General features: G+C 43.1%; 1 protein-coding gene across 15 annotated transcripts in view; it reads left to right on the forward strand.

Annotated features, from left to right (window-relative positions):
* LOC137350732 (leucine-rich repeat-containing protein 49) overlaps positions 1-18167 on the forward strand; it is a 422174-nt gene that overhangs the window by 77345 nt on the left and 326662 nt on the right. For 14 of the 15 annotated variants that reach the window (XR_010969477.1, XM_068015697.1, XM_068015702.1 and 11 more), the window contains 2 exons: positions 14471-14614; positions 15984-16055. Coding sequence is in view for 14 of the 15 variants with exons in the window: in XM_068015697.1 (XP_067871798.1) it covers positions 14471-14614; positions 15984-16055 (216 nt within the window). In the remaining variant the exon portion in view is untranslated. The remainder of the gene's footprint in view (positions 1-14470; positions 14615-15983; positions 16056-18167) is intronic. The other variant, XM_068015700.1, reaches the window with a different exon arrangement.

The following is an 18167-nucleotide window of genomic DNA, read 5'->3' on the forward strand; positions in this document are numbered from 1 at the left end:
CTGGTTGTTCTCGCTCTAAGCTTCCACCCTAGCTCCCTGAATTTCTGCCTTAAATCCCCATCTCTCTTCCTACCTATGTCGTTGGTGCCTATGTGGACCACGACTTGGGGGTGCTCCCCCTCCCCCTTAAGGATCCCAAAAACACGATCAGAGACATCACGTACCCCGGCACCTGGGAGGCAACACACCAACCGTGAGTCTCTCTTGTTCCCACAGAACCTCCTATCTGTTCCCCTAACTATGGAGTCCCCAATGACTAATGCTCTGCTCCTCTTCCCCTTTCCCTTCTGAGCAACAGGGACAGACTCTGTGCCAGGGACCTGCACCCCATTGCTTACCCCTGGTAAGTCGTCCCCCTCAACAGTATCCAAAACGGTATACCTGTTGTTGAGGGAAACGGCCACAGGGGATCCCTGCACTGCCTGCTGGTTCCCTTTCCTTCCCCTGACGGTAACCCATCTACCTACTTCTTTTACCTGAGGTGTGACTGCCTCCCTATAACTCCTGTCAATAATCCCCTCCGCCTCCCGAATGATCCGAAGTTCATCCAGCTCCAGCTCCAGTTCCCTAACGCGGTCTGCGAGGAGCTGGAGTTGGGTGCACTTCCCGCAGATGCAGTCAGCAGGGACACTCTTGGCGACCCCTACCTCCCACATTCTGCAGGAGGAACATACAACTGTCTTTACCTCCATTCCCACTATTCTAGATTCCCAACAAATCTACTGAAAAACCAAACGAAAAAAAGTCAAAACTTGTTCGCTTAGCAATCCGACGGACTGAACTTTTTAAATAAAAAGCTTACCTTATCAACACACCAGAGTCCTTTTTTTTTTGGTTACAGGAGGAGGGTGGGTGGGAGACACTACACGTGTAGTGTCTCGGGTACTGCCACTGCCCAAATAAATAGTTTTCCCTTACCCAGCAGTCCCCTGGTCCTCCGAAGCAAAAGGGGATTAACTTGGAACTTACACTGAAATTGACCGCTCAGCTGTAAGTTCGCTCCGCACCTCGTTCTGTCAAAGCTGCTCCTCGCAAAAAGAAAAAGATTTTAAAACTGCCCAAATAAATAGTTTTCCCTTACCCAGCAGTCCCCTGGTCCTCCGAAACAAAAGGGGATTAACTTGTAACTTACACTGAAATTGACCGCTCAGCTGTAAGTTCGCTCCGCACCTCGTTCTGTCAAAGCTGCTCCTCGCAAAAAGCATGGATAGAAGATTTGCTAGCCAGCAGGAAACAGAGAGTAGGCTTAAATGGGTAATTTTCCAGTTGGCAAGCTGTAACGAGTGGTGTGCTGCAGGGATTAGTGCTGGGGCCTCAACTTTTAACAATTTATATATATTACTTGGATGAAGGGACCGAAGGTATGGTTAGAGTCATAGAGTTATACAGCACAGAAACAGGCCCTTCGGCCCATCGTGTCTGTGCCGGCCATCAAGCACCTAAATATTCTAATCCCATTTTCCAGCACTTGGCCCGTAGACTGCTATGGCATTTCAAGTGCTCATCTAAATACTTCTTAAATGTTGTGAGGGTTCCTGCCTCTACCACCTCTTCAGGCAGTGTGTTCCAGATTCCATCCACCCTCTGGGTGAAAACATTTTTCCTCAAATCCCCTCTAAGCCTCCTGCCCCTTACCTTAAATCTATGCCCCCTAGTTATTGACCCCTCCGCTAAGGGGAAAAGTTTCTGCCTATCTAACTTATCAATGCCCCTCATAATTTTGTATACCTCAATCATATCTCCCCCCAGCCTTCTCTGCTCTAAGGAAAACAACCCTAGCCTTTTCAATCGCTCTTCATAGCTGAAATGCTCCAGCCCAGGCAACATCCTGGTGAATTTCCTCTGCACCCTTTCCAGTGCAATGACAACCTTCCTATAGTGTGGTGCCCAGAACTGTACACAGTACTCCAGCTGTGGCCTATTTAGCATTTTATGCAGCTCCATCATAACATCCATGCTCTTATATTCTGTGCCTCAGCTAATAAAGGCAAGTATCCCATATGCCTTCCTAACTACCTTATCTACCTGTGCTGCTCTCTTCAGTGATCTATGAACAAGTACACCAAGGTCTCTCTGTACTTCTTATGGTCCTACCATCCATTGTATATTCCCTTGCCATGTTAGTCCTCCCAAAATGCATCACCTCACACTTCTCAGGATTAAATTCCATTTGCCACGACTCTGCCCATTTTACCAGCCCATCTATATCGTCCTGTAATCTAAGGCTTTCCTCCTCACTATTTACGACACCACCAATTTTGTGTCATCTGTGGACTAACTGACCTCCTATATTCATGTCTAAATCATTAATGTACACTACAAACAGCAAGGTTCCCAGCACCGATCCCTGTGGTACACCACTGGTCACAGGCTTCCACTCGCAAAAACAACCCTCGACCATTACCTTCTGCCTCCTGCCACTAAACTAATTTTGGATCCAAATTGCGCTGGATCCCATGGGCTCTTGCCTTTTTAACCAATCTCCCATGCGGGACCTTATCAAAAGCCTTACTGAAGTCCATGTAGACTACATCAACTGCTTTACCCTCATCTACACATCTCGTCACTGCTTCGAAAAATTCAATCAAGTTATTTAGACACGATCTCCCCCTGACAAAGCCATGCTGACTATCCCTGATTAATTCCTGCCTCTCCAAGTGGAGATTAATCCTGTCCCTCAGAATTTTTTCCAATAGTTTCTCGACCACTGATAGCATTACCTCCCTATAGTTACCTGGTTTATCCCTGCTACCGTTCTTGAATATTGGTACCACATTCACTGTCCTCCAATCCTCTGGTACCTCTCCTGTGGCCAGAGGGGATTTGAAAATTTGTGTCAAAGCCCCTGCAATCTCCTCCCTTGCCTCACATAACAGCCTGGGATACATCTCATCTGGGCCTGGGGATTTATCCACTTTTAAGCCTGCTAAAAGGGGCGGCACAGTGGCGTAGTGGTTAGCACCGCAGTCTCACAGCTCCAGCGACCCGGGTTCAATTCTGGGTACTGCCTGTGTGGAGTTTGCAAGTTCTCCCTGTGTCTGCGTGGGTTTCCTCCGGGTGCTCCGGTTTCCTCCCATAGCCAAAAGACTTGCAGGTTGATAGGTAAATTGGCCATTATAAATTGCCCCTAGTATAGGTAGGTGGTAGGGGAATATAGGAACAGGTGAGGATGTGGTAGGAATATGGGATTAGTGTAGGATTAGTATAAATGGGTGGTTAATGGTCAGTACAGACTCGGTGGGCCGAAGGGCCTGTTTCAGTGCTGTATCTCTAAATAAAAATAACATAAATAAAACAGCTAATATGTTCAAGTATATCACAATCCCCCTCCCTGATCTCTACACCTATATTGTCCTTCTCCAGCGTGAACACAGATGAAAAGTAATTATTTAAAACCTCACCTCCGGCTCCACACACAGATTGCCACTTTGGTCCCTAATGGGCCCTACTCTTTCTAAATTTGCTGCTGATACACAGATAGGGAGGAAAGTAAATTGTGAGGGGGACATAAGGAGGCTACAAAGGGATCTAGATAGGTTAAGTGAGTGGACAATGATCTGGCAAATGGAATATAATGTGGGAAAATTTGAAATTGTCCATTTTGGCAGGAGGAATGAAAAAGAAGCATATTATATAAATGGTGAGAGATTGCAGAGCTCTGAGATGCAGAGGAATCTGGGTGTCCTAGTGTATGAATCACAAATGGTTAGTATGCAGGTACAGCAAATAATTAGGAAAGCTAATAGAATGTTATCATTTATTGCGAGGGGAATTGAATACAAAAGTAGGGAGGTTATGCTACAGTTATACAGGACATTGGTGAGAGCACATCTGGAGTACTGTGTACAGTATTAGTCTCCTTATTTAAGGAAGGATGTAATGCGTTGGAAGCAGTTCAGAGAAGATTTCCTAGACTAATATCTGGAATGGGCAGGTTGTCTTCTGATAAAAGGTTGGACAGGCGAGGCTTGTATCCGCTGGAGTTCAGAAGAGTAAGAGACGACTTGATTGAAATGTATAAGATTCTGAGGAGTCTTGACAGAGTGGATGTGGAAAGGATGTTTCCTCTTGTGGGAGAATCTAGAACTAGGGGGGGTCACTGCTTAAAAATAAGAGGTCGCCTATTTAAGACAGAAATGAGGAGAAATTTTTTCTCTGAGGGTTGTGAGCCTTTGGAACTCTCTTCATCAAAAGGCGGTGGAAGCAGAGTCTATGAATACTTTTACGGCGGAGGTAGATAGATTATTGATAAGTGAGGCTGTGAAGGTTTATCGGGGTAGGTGGGAATGTGGAGTTGAGGTTACCATCAGATCAGCCATGATCTTGTTGAATGTTGGAGCAGGCTCGAGGGGCCAAGTGGCCTACTCCTGCTCCTAATTCATATGTAAGTTAGATAGTGATGTTTTATTTCCATGTATTGACAAGACAGTAATAAGAGGCTACAGATTTATGATCATGAAAAACTATTAGGTGTGACAAAAATTCCTTTGCATTTAGGTAGCAATATTTCTTAAACGGGAAACTGCTATGCAATAGGTCCCTGTCCTCAAAGGAGAAGAGAACTCAAGACTGTCAATCAGATGTTATTCAAATCTTATCTGTTGCATTCCATGGATCCAACATTGTTATTGTTTAATAAAACAGAAATGTTGGAAATACTCTGTAGGTCAGGCAGCATCAGTGGAGAGAGAAACAGAGTTAATGTTTCGGGTCGATAATGTGATGAAAACCTCATATGTTGAATGGAAAATATTAATTTCATCGGGTGAAACTTTGCCAGAGACTTTTACTGGAAATAACTTTTTAAAAAGAACAGCGAGCAGCCAAGATGGCTACGAACATTTGCATGTGAAAAAACCAAAGGATTAGTCTGGAGACAGATATGATTGACTCAGCCTAGCCAGAACAATGGGGTGCTCTCTGATTCCAATGATCTGATATAGCCTTATCAATGTGGTCGTCAAAAGCCATTGACACCCATTGGCATTGAAAGAGCCAACCCCCCCCCTCTCCCCACCAAGTATGTTTGGGCAGCATCAGGGGAGAGCCTTGTATTTCAAAGAAAATTCTAGAAGAACCTTAAAAACACACAGAGGTAGTCATATCATGTGACGCTTGTGCTACTCTGGGAGTTTGTGAGTTGTGACTCAGAAGGCAGACAGTAACTGAAAATCATCAAGGAAACAGCTCTCCCTCTCTCCAGTAACGATCCAAAGGAGCCTCAGTGGCAGCGGGTAAAGCCAAGTCTACAGACCCCTACAACCAACAACTAGGATACAAGCAAGTCGGCGACCATGCACGTGGCCCAGCGAAGACTTCAGGACTACAATTTCAACTAAGAACTCTGGGACTGAGATTCAGTATTTAAATTCCATTTTTTACGGACTCTACTCCAACCTCCCAACTCTTTTTTTCCCTCTGTAATCTATTTGTGTGTGTGTATGGCTCTTGTGTGAATGTGGATGTGGATGTGTCGCATATTTTAGTAATTTTAACCGGTTTAGAGTGATAAGGATAATAAACTTACATCTTTCTTATTTAAACTCAAGAAAACCTGTCCGATTGATTCATTTGCCATTATATTAGAGGAACAGGAGCAAGCACTCACTGAGTTGCTAAGTTCAATCACTGTGCTGAAAACGATAAACCCTGTTGTGGTCAAACCAGAGAAGGGGCGAAAGGGGGGCATGAGACCCCTTCCTCACCTGGTCACAACAATAACCTTTCATCAGAACAACCTGCTGAGTATTTCAGCATTTTCTGTTTGTTTTTTTTTGATTTCTAGCATCTGCAGTATTTTGCTTTTGTATCATTCTTCACTTCTGTCTGCTTCAATTTACTCTCATCCCTTTCGAAGGAGCAAGTCAATATACTATTCAGGAAAAAGCCTTGCATTTGCATTGCAGTCACTGTTGTTATTCCATAACCTATTTGCACCAATTAGTCTGTTTTGATGGTGGTTTGGGGAGGAATATTGGCCATGACACTGAGAATTTCCTGATCTTCAAATGGAAACTTCAGTATCGGCTTGAACGACCAGGTCAGTCATCTGGAGTAAGGCACCTCCAACAATATAACATTCATTCAGTACTTCACTGAATGTTAATTAGATTATATGCTTAAATCCATGATTAGGGCTCAAACCCATGATATGTCCCAGAGGTAACAATGCTTTTGGTGGGATCCTTTTCTGTGGACCGTTTCAGTTCAATGGGATCTGATGCAGTTAAACAATGCTGAGTGAGAAGTTCCTCTTGAAATGAGTTTTGGAGGTTTAAGTCTTTTTCCCAGCAGAATGAAGGATAATCCAAGGCCTGGATTATTTTCATCCTTCAGTTTCTGCTGTGTCTCGCTCAGAGATTTAGTACATTGATATATTTGGAGTTTCTTCTTGTAGAACAAATGTGATGTAACTCACTTAACAGGATAATTCAGCAGAGAGCAGGGGCAATCAACGTATCCTCTAATTTTATTTTTGGAGTGTGCAGATGATTTGTATAGGTGCGCAGCTGCTTGAAATTATTTTGGGTGGCCACGCATGTGTGGTAACTTAAAGGGGCTGAATTGTGCGCAGCCTGTGCGGGAACTTTTGGGTTGCCGCATGGTGGCGCAGCTAAGAGTGAAAATTGGAGGCAATCAAGATATCAAAAAGAGGGCTCTACGGTGTTTGTGACTTGGCCCCCTCCCAAGTTTCTTAATTTATGTTCAGCTTTACAGCTTGCAGTCTCCCCAGGGGAACCTATGTTTCTGATGAGCCACAGCTTGATGTATAAATGAGTGCAGCATGTTTCATTACGAACAGAATACCTTGTACTATAGGGTTATGCAGCAAAGGCTATGGGCACTGTCAACATCCCGGCTGTAGTACAGAAGACTTGTGCTCCAGAATTAGCTGCACCCCTAGACAAGCTGTTTCAGTGCAACTACAATACTGGCATCTACTCAATAGTGTGGAAAATTGGATTTGTCCTGCTTCTTATGGATAGGACAATCAGGCCAATTACTACCCCACCAGGCAAAGTGATGGAAGATGTTGTCGATAATAAAAGCAAAATACTGCGGATGCTGGAAATCTGAAATAAAAACAAAGTGCTGGAAATACTCAGCAGGTCTGGCAGCATCTGTGGCGAGAGAAGCAGAGTTAACGTTTCAAGTCAGAACTTGCATCAGAACTGGCAAAGGTTAGAAATGTAATAGCTTTTAAGTAAGTAAAGCGGGGTTGGGGTAAAGAGAACAAAAGGGAAGGTATGTGATAGGACAGAGGGCTGGAGAAATTAACAGACAAGGAGGTTATGGAGCAAAGGCAAAGAGTGGGTGCTAATGTTGTGGTAAAAGACAAAGCATTACTGCAGAGAGAGTGTTCATGACAGAATAATGAGCAGCCGTAGCCAAAAGCACAAACATGAAAAAAACAGTAGACAGGCACATGGTTAAAAAAAAAGGAACAAAATAAAATAAAAATAAAAAGGGGCCAGTCATGCTCTGAAATGATTGAACTCTGTTCAGTCCAGTAGGCTGTAGTGTACCTAATCGGTAAATGAGATGCTGTTCCTCGAACTTGCGTTGATGTTCACTGGAACACTGCAGAAAGCCCAGGACAGAGGTTTGGGCATGAGAGCAAGGGCAGTGTGTTGAAATGGCAAGCAACCGGAAGCTCGGGGTCATGTTTTCGCACTGAGTGGAGGTGTTCTGCAAAGCGGTCACCAAATCTGTGTTTGCTGTCTCCAATGTAGAGCAGACTGCATTGTGAGCAGCGAATACAGTATACTAAATTGAAAGAAGTACAAGTAAATCTGCTTCACCTGAAAGGAGTGTTTGGGGCCTTGGATAGTGAGGAGAATGGGGGTAAAAGGGCAGATGTTACACCTCCTGCGATTGCATGGGAAGGTGCCATGGGAAGGGGACGAGGTGTGTGGGGTAATGGATGGGTGGACTGGATGTTGCGGAGGGAACGATCCTTTCGGAATGCTGACAGGAGGGGAGGGGAAGATGCATTTGGTGGTGGCATCACGTTGGAGGTGGTGGAAATGGTGGAGGATGATCCTTTGGATGTGGAGGCTGATGGGGTGGAAAGGGGACGATCATTTAGGACTGAGATGAGGAGAAATTACTTCACTCAAAGGGTTGTGAATCTTTGGAATTCTCTACCCCAGAGGGTTGTGGACACTCCATCACTGGAGTGCTGACTTGGGTTGCAATAGAGTGCTACAGTGGAAGTTTGGTAAGTAAGGGTTAATTTTATATTAAATCTAATCTGTCTTTTATTTAGCAGATCAACTTAACAGTTGCTGTTAGGGTTGGGAAAGGTGAGTTTTAGACCAGCTTTAAACACGGTTCACTCAGGCTCTGCTTGCAGCTGCACCTTCTTAATTAGAGAATTGGTTTAAACCAGTTTTCAGGGGGCTAGAGTGAGTCAGTATAAAAGTGAGCCATCTTACAGTGCTGACTTTGTTTGCACTAGAGTGCTACAGTGGAAGTTCGGTAAGTGAGGAAGTTCGGTAAGGAGGGAGTGAGGAGCTCCTTTCATTTCCTACCTGTCCTCAGAGTGAGGGGAGCCCAGAGCTTCCAAAGAGCACAGCTGACTGGGAGTAGACTTGGAGGGCAGAGTTCCGGACCGGTAAGTATAATAAACTTACCTCTGGTAAAAAAAAACCTGAAAGTGACGTCACAGGAAAGCTGTGACCTGATTGGCTAGTAGGGAATTTTTTTTTTACTGAATTTGAAAATAAAACATTGATAAAAATTGATTAAAACCCTAATTAACTAATTAATAAGTAGAGTAACTAAACCAGAGGAAGGAGATTACTGTATTTAGTTAGCATTTAATATTTATAGTAGGAATCTAGCACTAGGGACCATATAATTTAGTAAGGATTTAAGTGGTCCCACTTGCTCTGGCTGCACTCCCCTGAGGAACCATCGCCTTCACCAATATCCAAATAGAAAACCAATGAACAAGCAAGGTAGACTCAGTGGACTCCTGCACTGCCTGTCTGGTTCTCTTAGACTGCCTGGCGGTCACCCATTCCCTCTCTGCCTGCATGCTCCCAACCTGTGGTGTGACCACCTCCTTAAATGTGCTATCCACGTAATACTCTGCCTCGCGGATACACAACAGTGACTCCAGCCACTGCTCGAGTTCCAAAACCCGGAGCTCAAGCTTCTGCAGCCAGCGGCACTTCTTACAGCCAACAAAATTGGAACTCAAGGATGCCATTGATTCTCTAGCCAGTGGAAAAGCCCCTGGAAAGGATGGCATTACCCCTGAAATAATCAAGAGTGCCAAGCCTGCTATACTCTCAGCACTCCATGAACTGCTTTGCCTGTGCTGGGATGAGGGAGCAGTACCACAGGGCATGTGCGATGCCAGTATCATCACCCTCTATAAGAACAAGGGTGACAGCGGTGACTGCAACAACTACCGTGGAATCTTCCTGCTCAGTATAGTGGGAAAAGTCTTTGCTCGAGTTGTTTTAAACAGACTCCAGAAGCTGGCTGAGCGTGTCAACCCTGAGGCACAGTGCAGCTTTCGAGCAGGGAGATCCACCATTGACATGCTGTTCTCCCTTCGCCAGCTACAGGAGAAATGTCGCGAACAACAGATGCCCCTCTACATTGCTTTCATAGATCTCACCAAAGCCTTTGACCTCGTCAGCAGTCGTGGTCTCTTCAGACTACTAGAAAAGATCGGATGTCCATCAAAGCTACTAAGTATCATCACCTCATTCCATGACAATATGAAAGGCATAATTCAGCATATTGGTGCCTCATCAGACCCCTTTCCTATCCTGAGTGGCGTGAAACAGGGCTGTGTTCTCGCACCTACACTGTTTGGGATCTTCTTCTCCCTGCTGCTCTCACATGCGTCAAGTCTTCAGAAGAAGGTATTTTCCTCCGCACAAGATCAGATGGCAGGTTGTTCAACCTTGCCTGTCTTAGAGCGAAGACCAAAGTACGGAAAGTCCTCATCAGGGAATTCCTCTTTGCTGACGATGCTGTATTAACATCCCACACAGAAGAGTGTCTGCAGAGACTGATTGACAGGATTGCGGCTGCCTGCAACGAATTTGGCCTAATCATCAGCCTCAAGAAAACAAACATCATGGGACAGGACGTCAGAAATGCTCCATCCATCAATATTGGTGACCACGCTCTGGAAGTGGTTCAAGAGTTCACCTACCTAGGCTCAACTATCACCAGTAACCTGTCTCTCGATGCAGAAATCAACAAGCGCGTGGGAAAGGCTTCCACTGCTATGTTCAGACTGGCCAAAAGAGTGTGGGAAAATAGCGCAATGACACGGAACACAAAAGTCTGAGTGTATCAAGCCTGTGTCCTCAGTACCTTGCTGTACGGCAGCGAGTCCTGGATAACGTACGTCAGCCAAGAGCGACATCTCAACTCATTCCATCTTCGCTGCCTCCTGAGAATCCTTGGCATCAGGTGGCAGGACCGTATCTCCAGCGCAGAAGTCCTCGAGGTGGCCAACATCCCCAGCATATAGACCCTACTGAGCTAGCAGCGCTTGAGATGACTTGGCCATATGAGCCGCATGGAAGATGGCAGGATCCCCAAGGATGCATGGTGCAGCGAACTCGTCACTGGTATCAGACCCACCGGCCGTCCATGTCTCTGCTTTAAAGACGTCTGCATTGATCATAAGTCATGCGAGTCAGTTGCCAGTGATTGCCAGAGCTCGCGGACAGCCATAAAGGCGGGGCTAAAGAGTGGCGAGTCAAAGAGACTTAGCAGTTGGCAGGAAAAAAGACTGAAGCGCAAGGAGAGAGCCAACTGTGTAACAGCCCCAACAACCAATTTTATTTGCAGCACCTGTCGTAGAGTCTGTCACTGTAGAATTGGCCTTTATAGCCACTCCAAGTTCTGCTTCACAAACCACTGACCACCTCCAGGCGCTTACCCATTGTCTCTCGAAACAAGGAGGCCAAAGAAAGAACCATCACTGAATCCCCACCATCAACAATCTGGGGTGGGGGTGGGGGGGTCACCATTGACCAGAAATTTGACTGGACCAGCCATATAAATACAGTGTCACAAAAGTAGGTCAGAGGCTGGGAATTCTGCAGTAAACTTCCCACCTGACTTTCCAAATCCTGTCCACCATCTACAAGGCACATTTGAGGAGTGTAATGGAATACTCTCCAGTTGCCTGGATGAGTGCAGCTCCAACAACACCAAGAAGCTCAACACTATTCAGGACAAAGCAGCCTGCTTGATTGGCATCCCCTCCACCACCGATGCACTGTGGCAGCAGTGTGTACCATCTAAAAGATGCACTGCAGCATCTCACTAAGCCTCCCTCAACAGCACCTTCCAAACCTGCGACCTCTACCACCTAGAAGGACAAAGGCAGCAGGCGCATGGAAACACTGCTATGTGCAAGTTCCCCTCCAAATCACATACAACCTGACTTGGAACTATATTGCCACTACTTCACTGTTGCTGGGTCAAAATCCTGGAACTCCTTCCCTAGCAACACTGTTGGTGTACCACATGGACTGCAGCGGTTCAAGAAGGCGGCTCACTACTATTTTCTCATGGGCAATTAGGGATGGGCCAATAAATGCCAGCAATGCTCACATCCCATGAACAATTTAAAATAAAATGCACCCTAAGTCATATAAGGTGTTCACTATAGATTGTGAATCCCATTTATATTTCAGAATACACAGAATCGATACATTTCAACGAAAAGGAAAAATTCCAAGGGTGGGACCCACCATCCGTGGTTAACTAAAACAGTTAAAGATAGTATCAAACTTAAAGGAAAAGCCTAGATTTGCGCAAAGATGGGAGGCAGGTCAGAAGATTGAATAGAATATAAAAAACAGCAAAGAAGGACTAAAAGATTGATGAGGAAGGTAAAATTAGAGTACAAGAGAAAGCTAGCTAGAAATATAAAGACCGATAGTAAGAGTTTCTATAGATATCTAAAAAAGAAGAGTTAACAAATTGAGCATTGGTCCTATAAAAAGTGAATCTGGGGAATTGATAATGGATAATAAGGAGATGGCAGATGAATTGAACAGATATTTTGCAACAGTCGTCACTATTGAGGATACAAGTAACATCCCAGGATTAGCTGTCAGTCAGGAAATGGGAGGGAAGAACTCAAGAAAATTACAATCACCAGGGAACTGGTACTGAACAAATTGTTGGAGCTGTGGGCTGACAAGTCCCCGGGTCCTGATGGACTTCATACTAGGGTCTTAAAAGAAGTGGCTAGTGAGATACTTGATGCGATAGTTTTAATTTTGCAAAATTCCCTAGATTTGGGGAAGGTTCCTTTAGATTGGAAAATAACGAATGTAACTCCTTTATTCAAAAAGGGAGGGAGACAGAAAGCAGGAAACTACAGGCCAGTTAGCTTAACATCTGTCTTAGTGAAAATGTTAGAAGCTGTTATTAAAGATGTTATAGCAGGGCATTTAGAAAAAATCAATGTAATCAGGTAGAGTCAACATGGTTTTGTGAAAGGGAAATCAGGTTTAACCAATTTATTGGAGTTCTTTGAGGGAGTTGCATGTGATGTGGATAAAGGGGAACCGGTGGATGTATTGTACTTAGATTTCTAGAAGGCATTTGATAAGGTGCCACATCAAAGGTTATTGCAGAAAATAAAAGTTCATGGTGTAGGGGGTAACATATTGGCATGGATAGAAGATTGGTTAGCTAACAGGAAACAGAAAGTAGGCATAAATGGGTCATTTTGTGGTTGGCAAGATGTAACGAGTGGTGTACCACAGGGATCAGTGCTGGGGCCTCAACATTTTACAATTTTATAAATGACTTAGATGAAGGGACTGAAGGTATGGTTGCAAAATTTGCTGATGACACAAAGATAGGTAGGAAGGAAACTTGTGAAGAGGACATAAGGAGGCTACAAAGGGATATAGGTAGGTTAGGTGAGTGGGCAAAGACCTGGAAAATGGAGTATAATGTGGGTAAATGTCCATTTTGGCAGGAAGAATAAAAAAGAAGCATATTATCTAAATGGTGAGAGATTGCAGAGCTCTGAGTTGCAGAGGGATCTGGGTTTCCTAGTGTATGAATCACAAAAGGTTAGTATGCAAGTACAGCACATAATTAGGAAAGCTAATAGAATGTTATCAGTTATCACGAGGGGAATTGAATACAAACATAGGGAGGTTATGCTTCAGCTATACAGAGCATTGCTAAAACCACATCTGGAATACTGTGTATAGTACTGGTTTCCTTATTTAAGGAAGGATGTAAATGCGTTGGAGGCAGTACATAGCTTCACTCGACTAATATCTGGAATAGGTGGGCTGTCTTACAAGGAAAGTTTGGACAGGCTGGGCTTGCATCTGTTGGAATTTTAAAGAGTAAGAGGCGACTTGATTGAAACATATAAGATTCTGAGAGGTCTTGACAGGGTGGATGTGGAAAGTATGCTTCCCCTTGTGGGAGAGTCTCAAACTGTTTAAAAGTAAGGGGTCGCCCATTTAAGACAGAGATGAGGAGAAATCTTTTCTCTCAGAGGTTTGTGAGTCTTTGAAATTCTCTTCCTCAAAAGGCAGTGGAAGCAGAGTCTTCGAATATTTTTAAGGCAGAGGTAGATAGATTCTTGATAAGCAAGGGGGTGAAAGGTTATCAGGGGAAGGTGGAAATGTGGAGGGATCAGTTCAGCCATGAACTTATTGAATGACGGATCAGGCTTGAGGGGTCGAGTAGCCTACTCCTGCTCCTAATTCATATTTTCGTATGTTTGTATATGGTAAAAAACTGTTCATGTTATATAGTTCATGCTAAATCTACAAATAAATGTAATATAGTAAAGGTTATGCAGAGACAAAATAAACAACAGATCAATACTGATTACGCTCCTGTGGTGCTTTGGGGCATTCAAGGTGCTATAGAAATGCATGTTATTTTTGTTGTCCTTTTTTAAACTGTTTCCAAAACTAAAATCACCATGTTTGTACTCTTAGGGTATTCTTCTGCACCCTTTTATCTGATCCTTTTCATCATTTCATTGTGGAACCAGTGAAATTGTCACAGTTGTAATGTGGAAAAATAAACAGTGAAATTGAGCAACTAAATATCTTCAGGCTGCTGCCCAGTTAGACTTGCTTGTTTTGAAATGTCTGCCAGCTTTATTTTTCTTCACAAGACAGTTATTCATTGTATTAATTCTTTGCACCACTAGTGTTGATTGGATGTGGATGGCAGCTCTGTCACTGTCTGAAGCAGGTTTTGAGTTAGGTTAAGGTGTTATTGAAGAGTAACTCTTCCCTGCAATTGTTTTTTATTATTAATTAGCTCACTATTACATTTCAGAGTAGCAATGCACGAATGGTTCATCTTTTTAAAAAAAATTTGGTTCAACATTTGTTTTACTGTGGGGAGAGGCAAAAGGTAGAATTTTTCTTGCTCTATTTTTATATCCCATGTGGAAATCTGTGTTAATATTAAGATTGTCTATTTACAGATCTGTAGGATGGAAAATATTAATCATTTAACTGAACTTCGAGTGCTTAACCTCGCGGGTAACTTCATTGTTCATGTTGAAAACATGACTGGCCTTCATTCGCTGACAGAACTCAATCTTAGACGGAATCGCATTGAATCTGTGGTAAGTTTTATTCATGGCTTCCCTAAAGCACTCAATCATGAAGCAGTCATGCATTACATTTGACAACACACTTTATAAAGAGTTGTGGGTTTTCACAGTTTATCTTTGGTTGATTTAAGTATTCCCATTAAAATAACTTCCCTAATCTCACATCCCTTGCTTCTCTCTTCATAAAGCAAACTGTCTTTCTTCCTTCTGCTGACTTGATGGTCTGCAACATTGTCATAATGTTAGCTTTGTTTTTCATTTTAGAGATTTCATTGTGCAGCTTTCTACCTCCAACAGGATCAACTCAATTGACCACCTAGGTGATTCTATCATATAGGCTTACTAGACCTACATCACTTCACTTCTGTCCACGCTATCTTTTTCATATAAGATATACCCCCAATGTTTACTGGGTACCATACTCTGGAGACAGTCATGTTTCTGATATTCCTACTACATCATAGTGTCCTATCACTGACCTCAATGTCTCCCTATTCCTGGCTTCTGGTTCATGTATTTCTGAGTTTTTGTCTTCTATCACTTGTTCACTACTTTTTAACCTACGACCCATCTTGACTGGAAACCTCCTTGCCCCCACCTACTGTGTTTAGATGATTTACTGCAGCTGCTTCAATGTTCTTTGCGTGTCTCAATGTTCCCATTTGCTTTATTTATAACAGTACTTTTTTTGTTCTGAAAGAGTTCTCTGCTGCTACTGAGGGTAGCACTGTTTTACAGCAGATTGTTGGAGTTTCTCAGAATAACTTGGATTGTTTCAGAGTCTCCCTGACTCTCAACCTCTCTATCCTGCTTTAAGGCACTCCTTGAAACTTACCTCTGATCAAGTTTTTAATCTTTCTTCCTCATATCTCCTCCTTTGCTTGCGTGTCAGTGTTTTGCCTGATTACACTCCTGTAGTGCCTATATGAATGCATATTACTGTTGTCTCATGGGTGGTCCTGCAGCTCTTGAAAGCTTACATGTGGACTCAGACCCTAGGTCCAACAGGGTAGGGTGCAATGATCATAAAACTTGTAGTACTCTGGAAAGTTGTCTAGTGTCTTGCTGGGAAAACCAATTCCATCAATTAGATACTCGTGGCTGCAACTGTAGGGAAGTATTGGGACTGGAGCTTTGAAGGGGGGGACTGGGGGTGGGGGGGCAGGGGGTCACAGTGTATTGTTACATTGACTTCTGATGATGGTGAAGGGTAATCAAAAAATGCAATGTCAGAAGCTAATCTGAGAATTAAAGGAGAATTTATCCTGGCTCAGCTGCAAATAAATAAAATGTCTTGGGGTTTATTTAATTGTGGGTTTTAAAAACATCTTTACTGAGGGCTTTCAAATTCTATTTTGCAATATTTGATATCAACTTTTAGGCATGTGCCAAGAAGATTGACAAGGATGATACGAGAACTGAGGGATTACAGCAATCGGGAAAGATAGAACAGGTTGGGCTTTTTTCTTTAGAGAAGACTTAAAGGAGACCTGATCGAAGTCTTTAAATTATGAATGGGTTGAACAGGATAGATGTGGAGAGAATGTTTCCACTGTGGGAGAATCCAAATATAGGAGCCATAAATTATTTTTATTCATTTGTGGGATGTGGGCATCGCTGGCTAGGCCAGCATTTATTGCCCATCCCTAATTGTCCTTGAGAAGGTGGTGGTGAACTGTCTTCTTGAACCGCTGCAGTCCATGGGGTGTAGGTACACCCACAGTGCTGTTAGGAAGGGAGTTCCAGGATTTTGACCCAGCGACAGTGAAGGAATGGCGATACAAGATAGTTCCTAATAAATTCAATAGGGAAATAAGAAGAATTTTCTTTGCTCAGAGAGTGGTTAGAAAATGGAAGTGTTTTAAGCAAAAAGCTTAGATGCTTTCAAAAAGAAACCAGACGAGTACATGAGAGAAAGGGATTAGAAGGATTTGCAGAAAGGCTGAGATGAGGGAGATGGAATAGGAGGAGACTTGTGTGGAGTATAGACACCAGTACAGACTTGTTGAGTCAAATGGCCTGTATCTACGCTGTATATTCTACGTATAGGCTCAAATTCTGTTTATTTCTTGTTCTAATTGAGATACATGGAATTACTTTGTTTACTTCTGTAACATTTGAATTTAGTAACCTTTAACTTCTTGCTGGGATCGTGACTAGCAATTTTACAAATTGCATATTTTTACTGTCTGCAGGTAGGGGCATGGACCTTGGATATTTATTGGAAAAGATCGATAGTTTTATAATTTTAATGAAAGGGTCACTGCTTTCTCCCTGCAACTATAATATTTCTTTATATAGTGCAACCAGTCACTCCTCACATTGATAAATGGCTGCCTTGCAGCTGCCCTCAGAAATTTCAAGCTCTGTCAGCACTTTTAAATTGAAATCTTTGACATGCTTCTGCAAGTTCCCAATTATACACTATAGATGAGATGCTCAGAGTATGATCCTGCAATTAAAATATTTTAAATCAGTTTTTACAAATGATGATATACTAGACGAGTATATAGAACAATTGTGTAAAGATTACTGCTCAAAAGAAATTGGTTCTTAAAAAAGTAGGATTCAAGGTAGATCATTATTAGCCCTGACAATATGCAGTCTAGGTGCAAAAACAAGAAATGCTGGATTCACTCAGCAGGTCTGGCAGCATCTAGGTGGTCTGCAGTCTAGGTGGTTTGGAAAAAAAGTTAGAGGAGATAGCAGTGACTCCAGATGCAATTTTTCAATTCCTCCTTAAATGTGCTGTGGCACTGGAAAAGATAAACATTTGTTGAAGAAGGACAACAAAGTGATGAAGGTAAAATAATCAGCTCATTAGTCTAACATCATTTGTAGGCTAACTCTTAGAATCCATAATTCCAAAATAGAGTATTTATAAATGCATAAGAAGAACTCGCATATATTTATTAAAAGCATGTCGTGTTTGACAAATTTAATAGTATTTTTGAAAAATTGACTGAATGAATAGATAAAAGAATGCAGTAGATGGCACTGTATGTGTATTTTTCAGAAGGAATTTGACAAAGGAAAATTCTGATGTATATGAGAAAATGTAGCAGCATAGATAGAAAGCTGGTTGGCAGATGGTCCCAATGCTGGGTCCCTCATTCAGGCACGAAGTGCTTAAGTGCTTTTGAACGAGACAGCCCCGCAACCACCACCCCCCCCCCCAACCCCAAGCCCGAGCTGAGAAGCAGCCCGCAGAGTTTTTTGTGCTGCGTTCCCATGTGGTGACAGGGCTGCCTGCCGCATGGCTAATTGTGGCCGTGGCAGGAAGATGCCCTTAATTGGAGGTTAATTACCTAGTTAAGGGCCTTAATTGGTGGCAGGATGGAAAGGCCGTTCACAGACCTTCCTGCCCCAGACTAAATTTAGGCAGAGGTGGGAGGGTGGCGGGACCGATTTTATGCTCTTTCAACCTCCAAACATACCGTGCAGGAGAGCATAAAATTCCATCCCTAGGGTCAGATTTCAATCACTTTAATTCTGTAATTAGATTGGGGCATAGCAAGTATAATCTTGAATTTTTAAAATTTTTTAGTCCTTCATGGGACATGGG

The sequence above is a fragment of the Heterodontus francisci genome, chromosome 35 (assembly GCF_036365525.1).
Source record: "Heterodontus francisci isolate sHetFra1 chromosome 35, sHetFra1.hap1, whole genome shotgun sequence".
NCBI lineage: Eukaryota > Metazoa > Chordata > Chondrichthyes > Heterodontiformes > Heterodontidae > Heterodontus > Heterodontus francisci.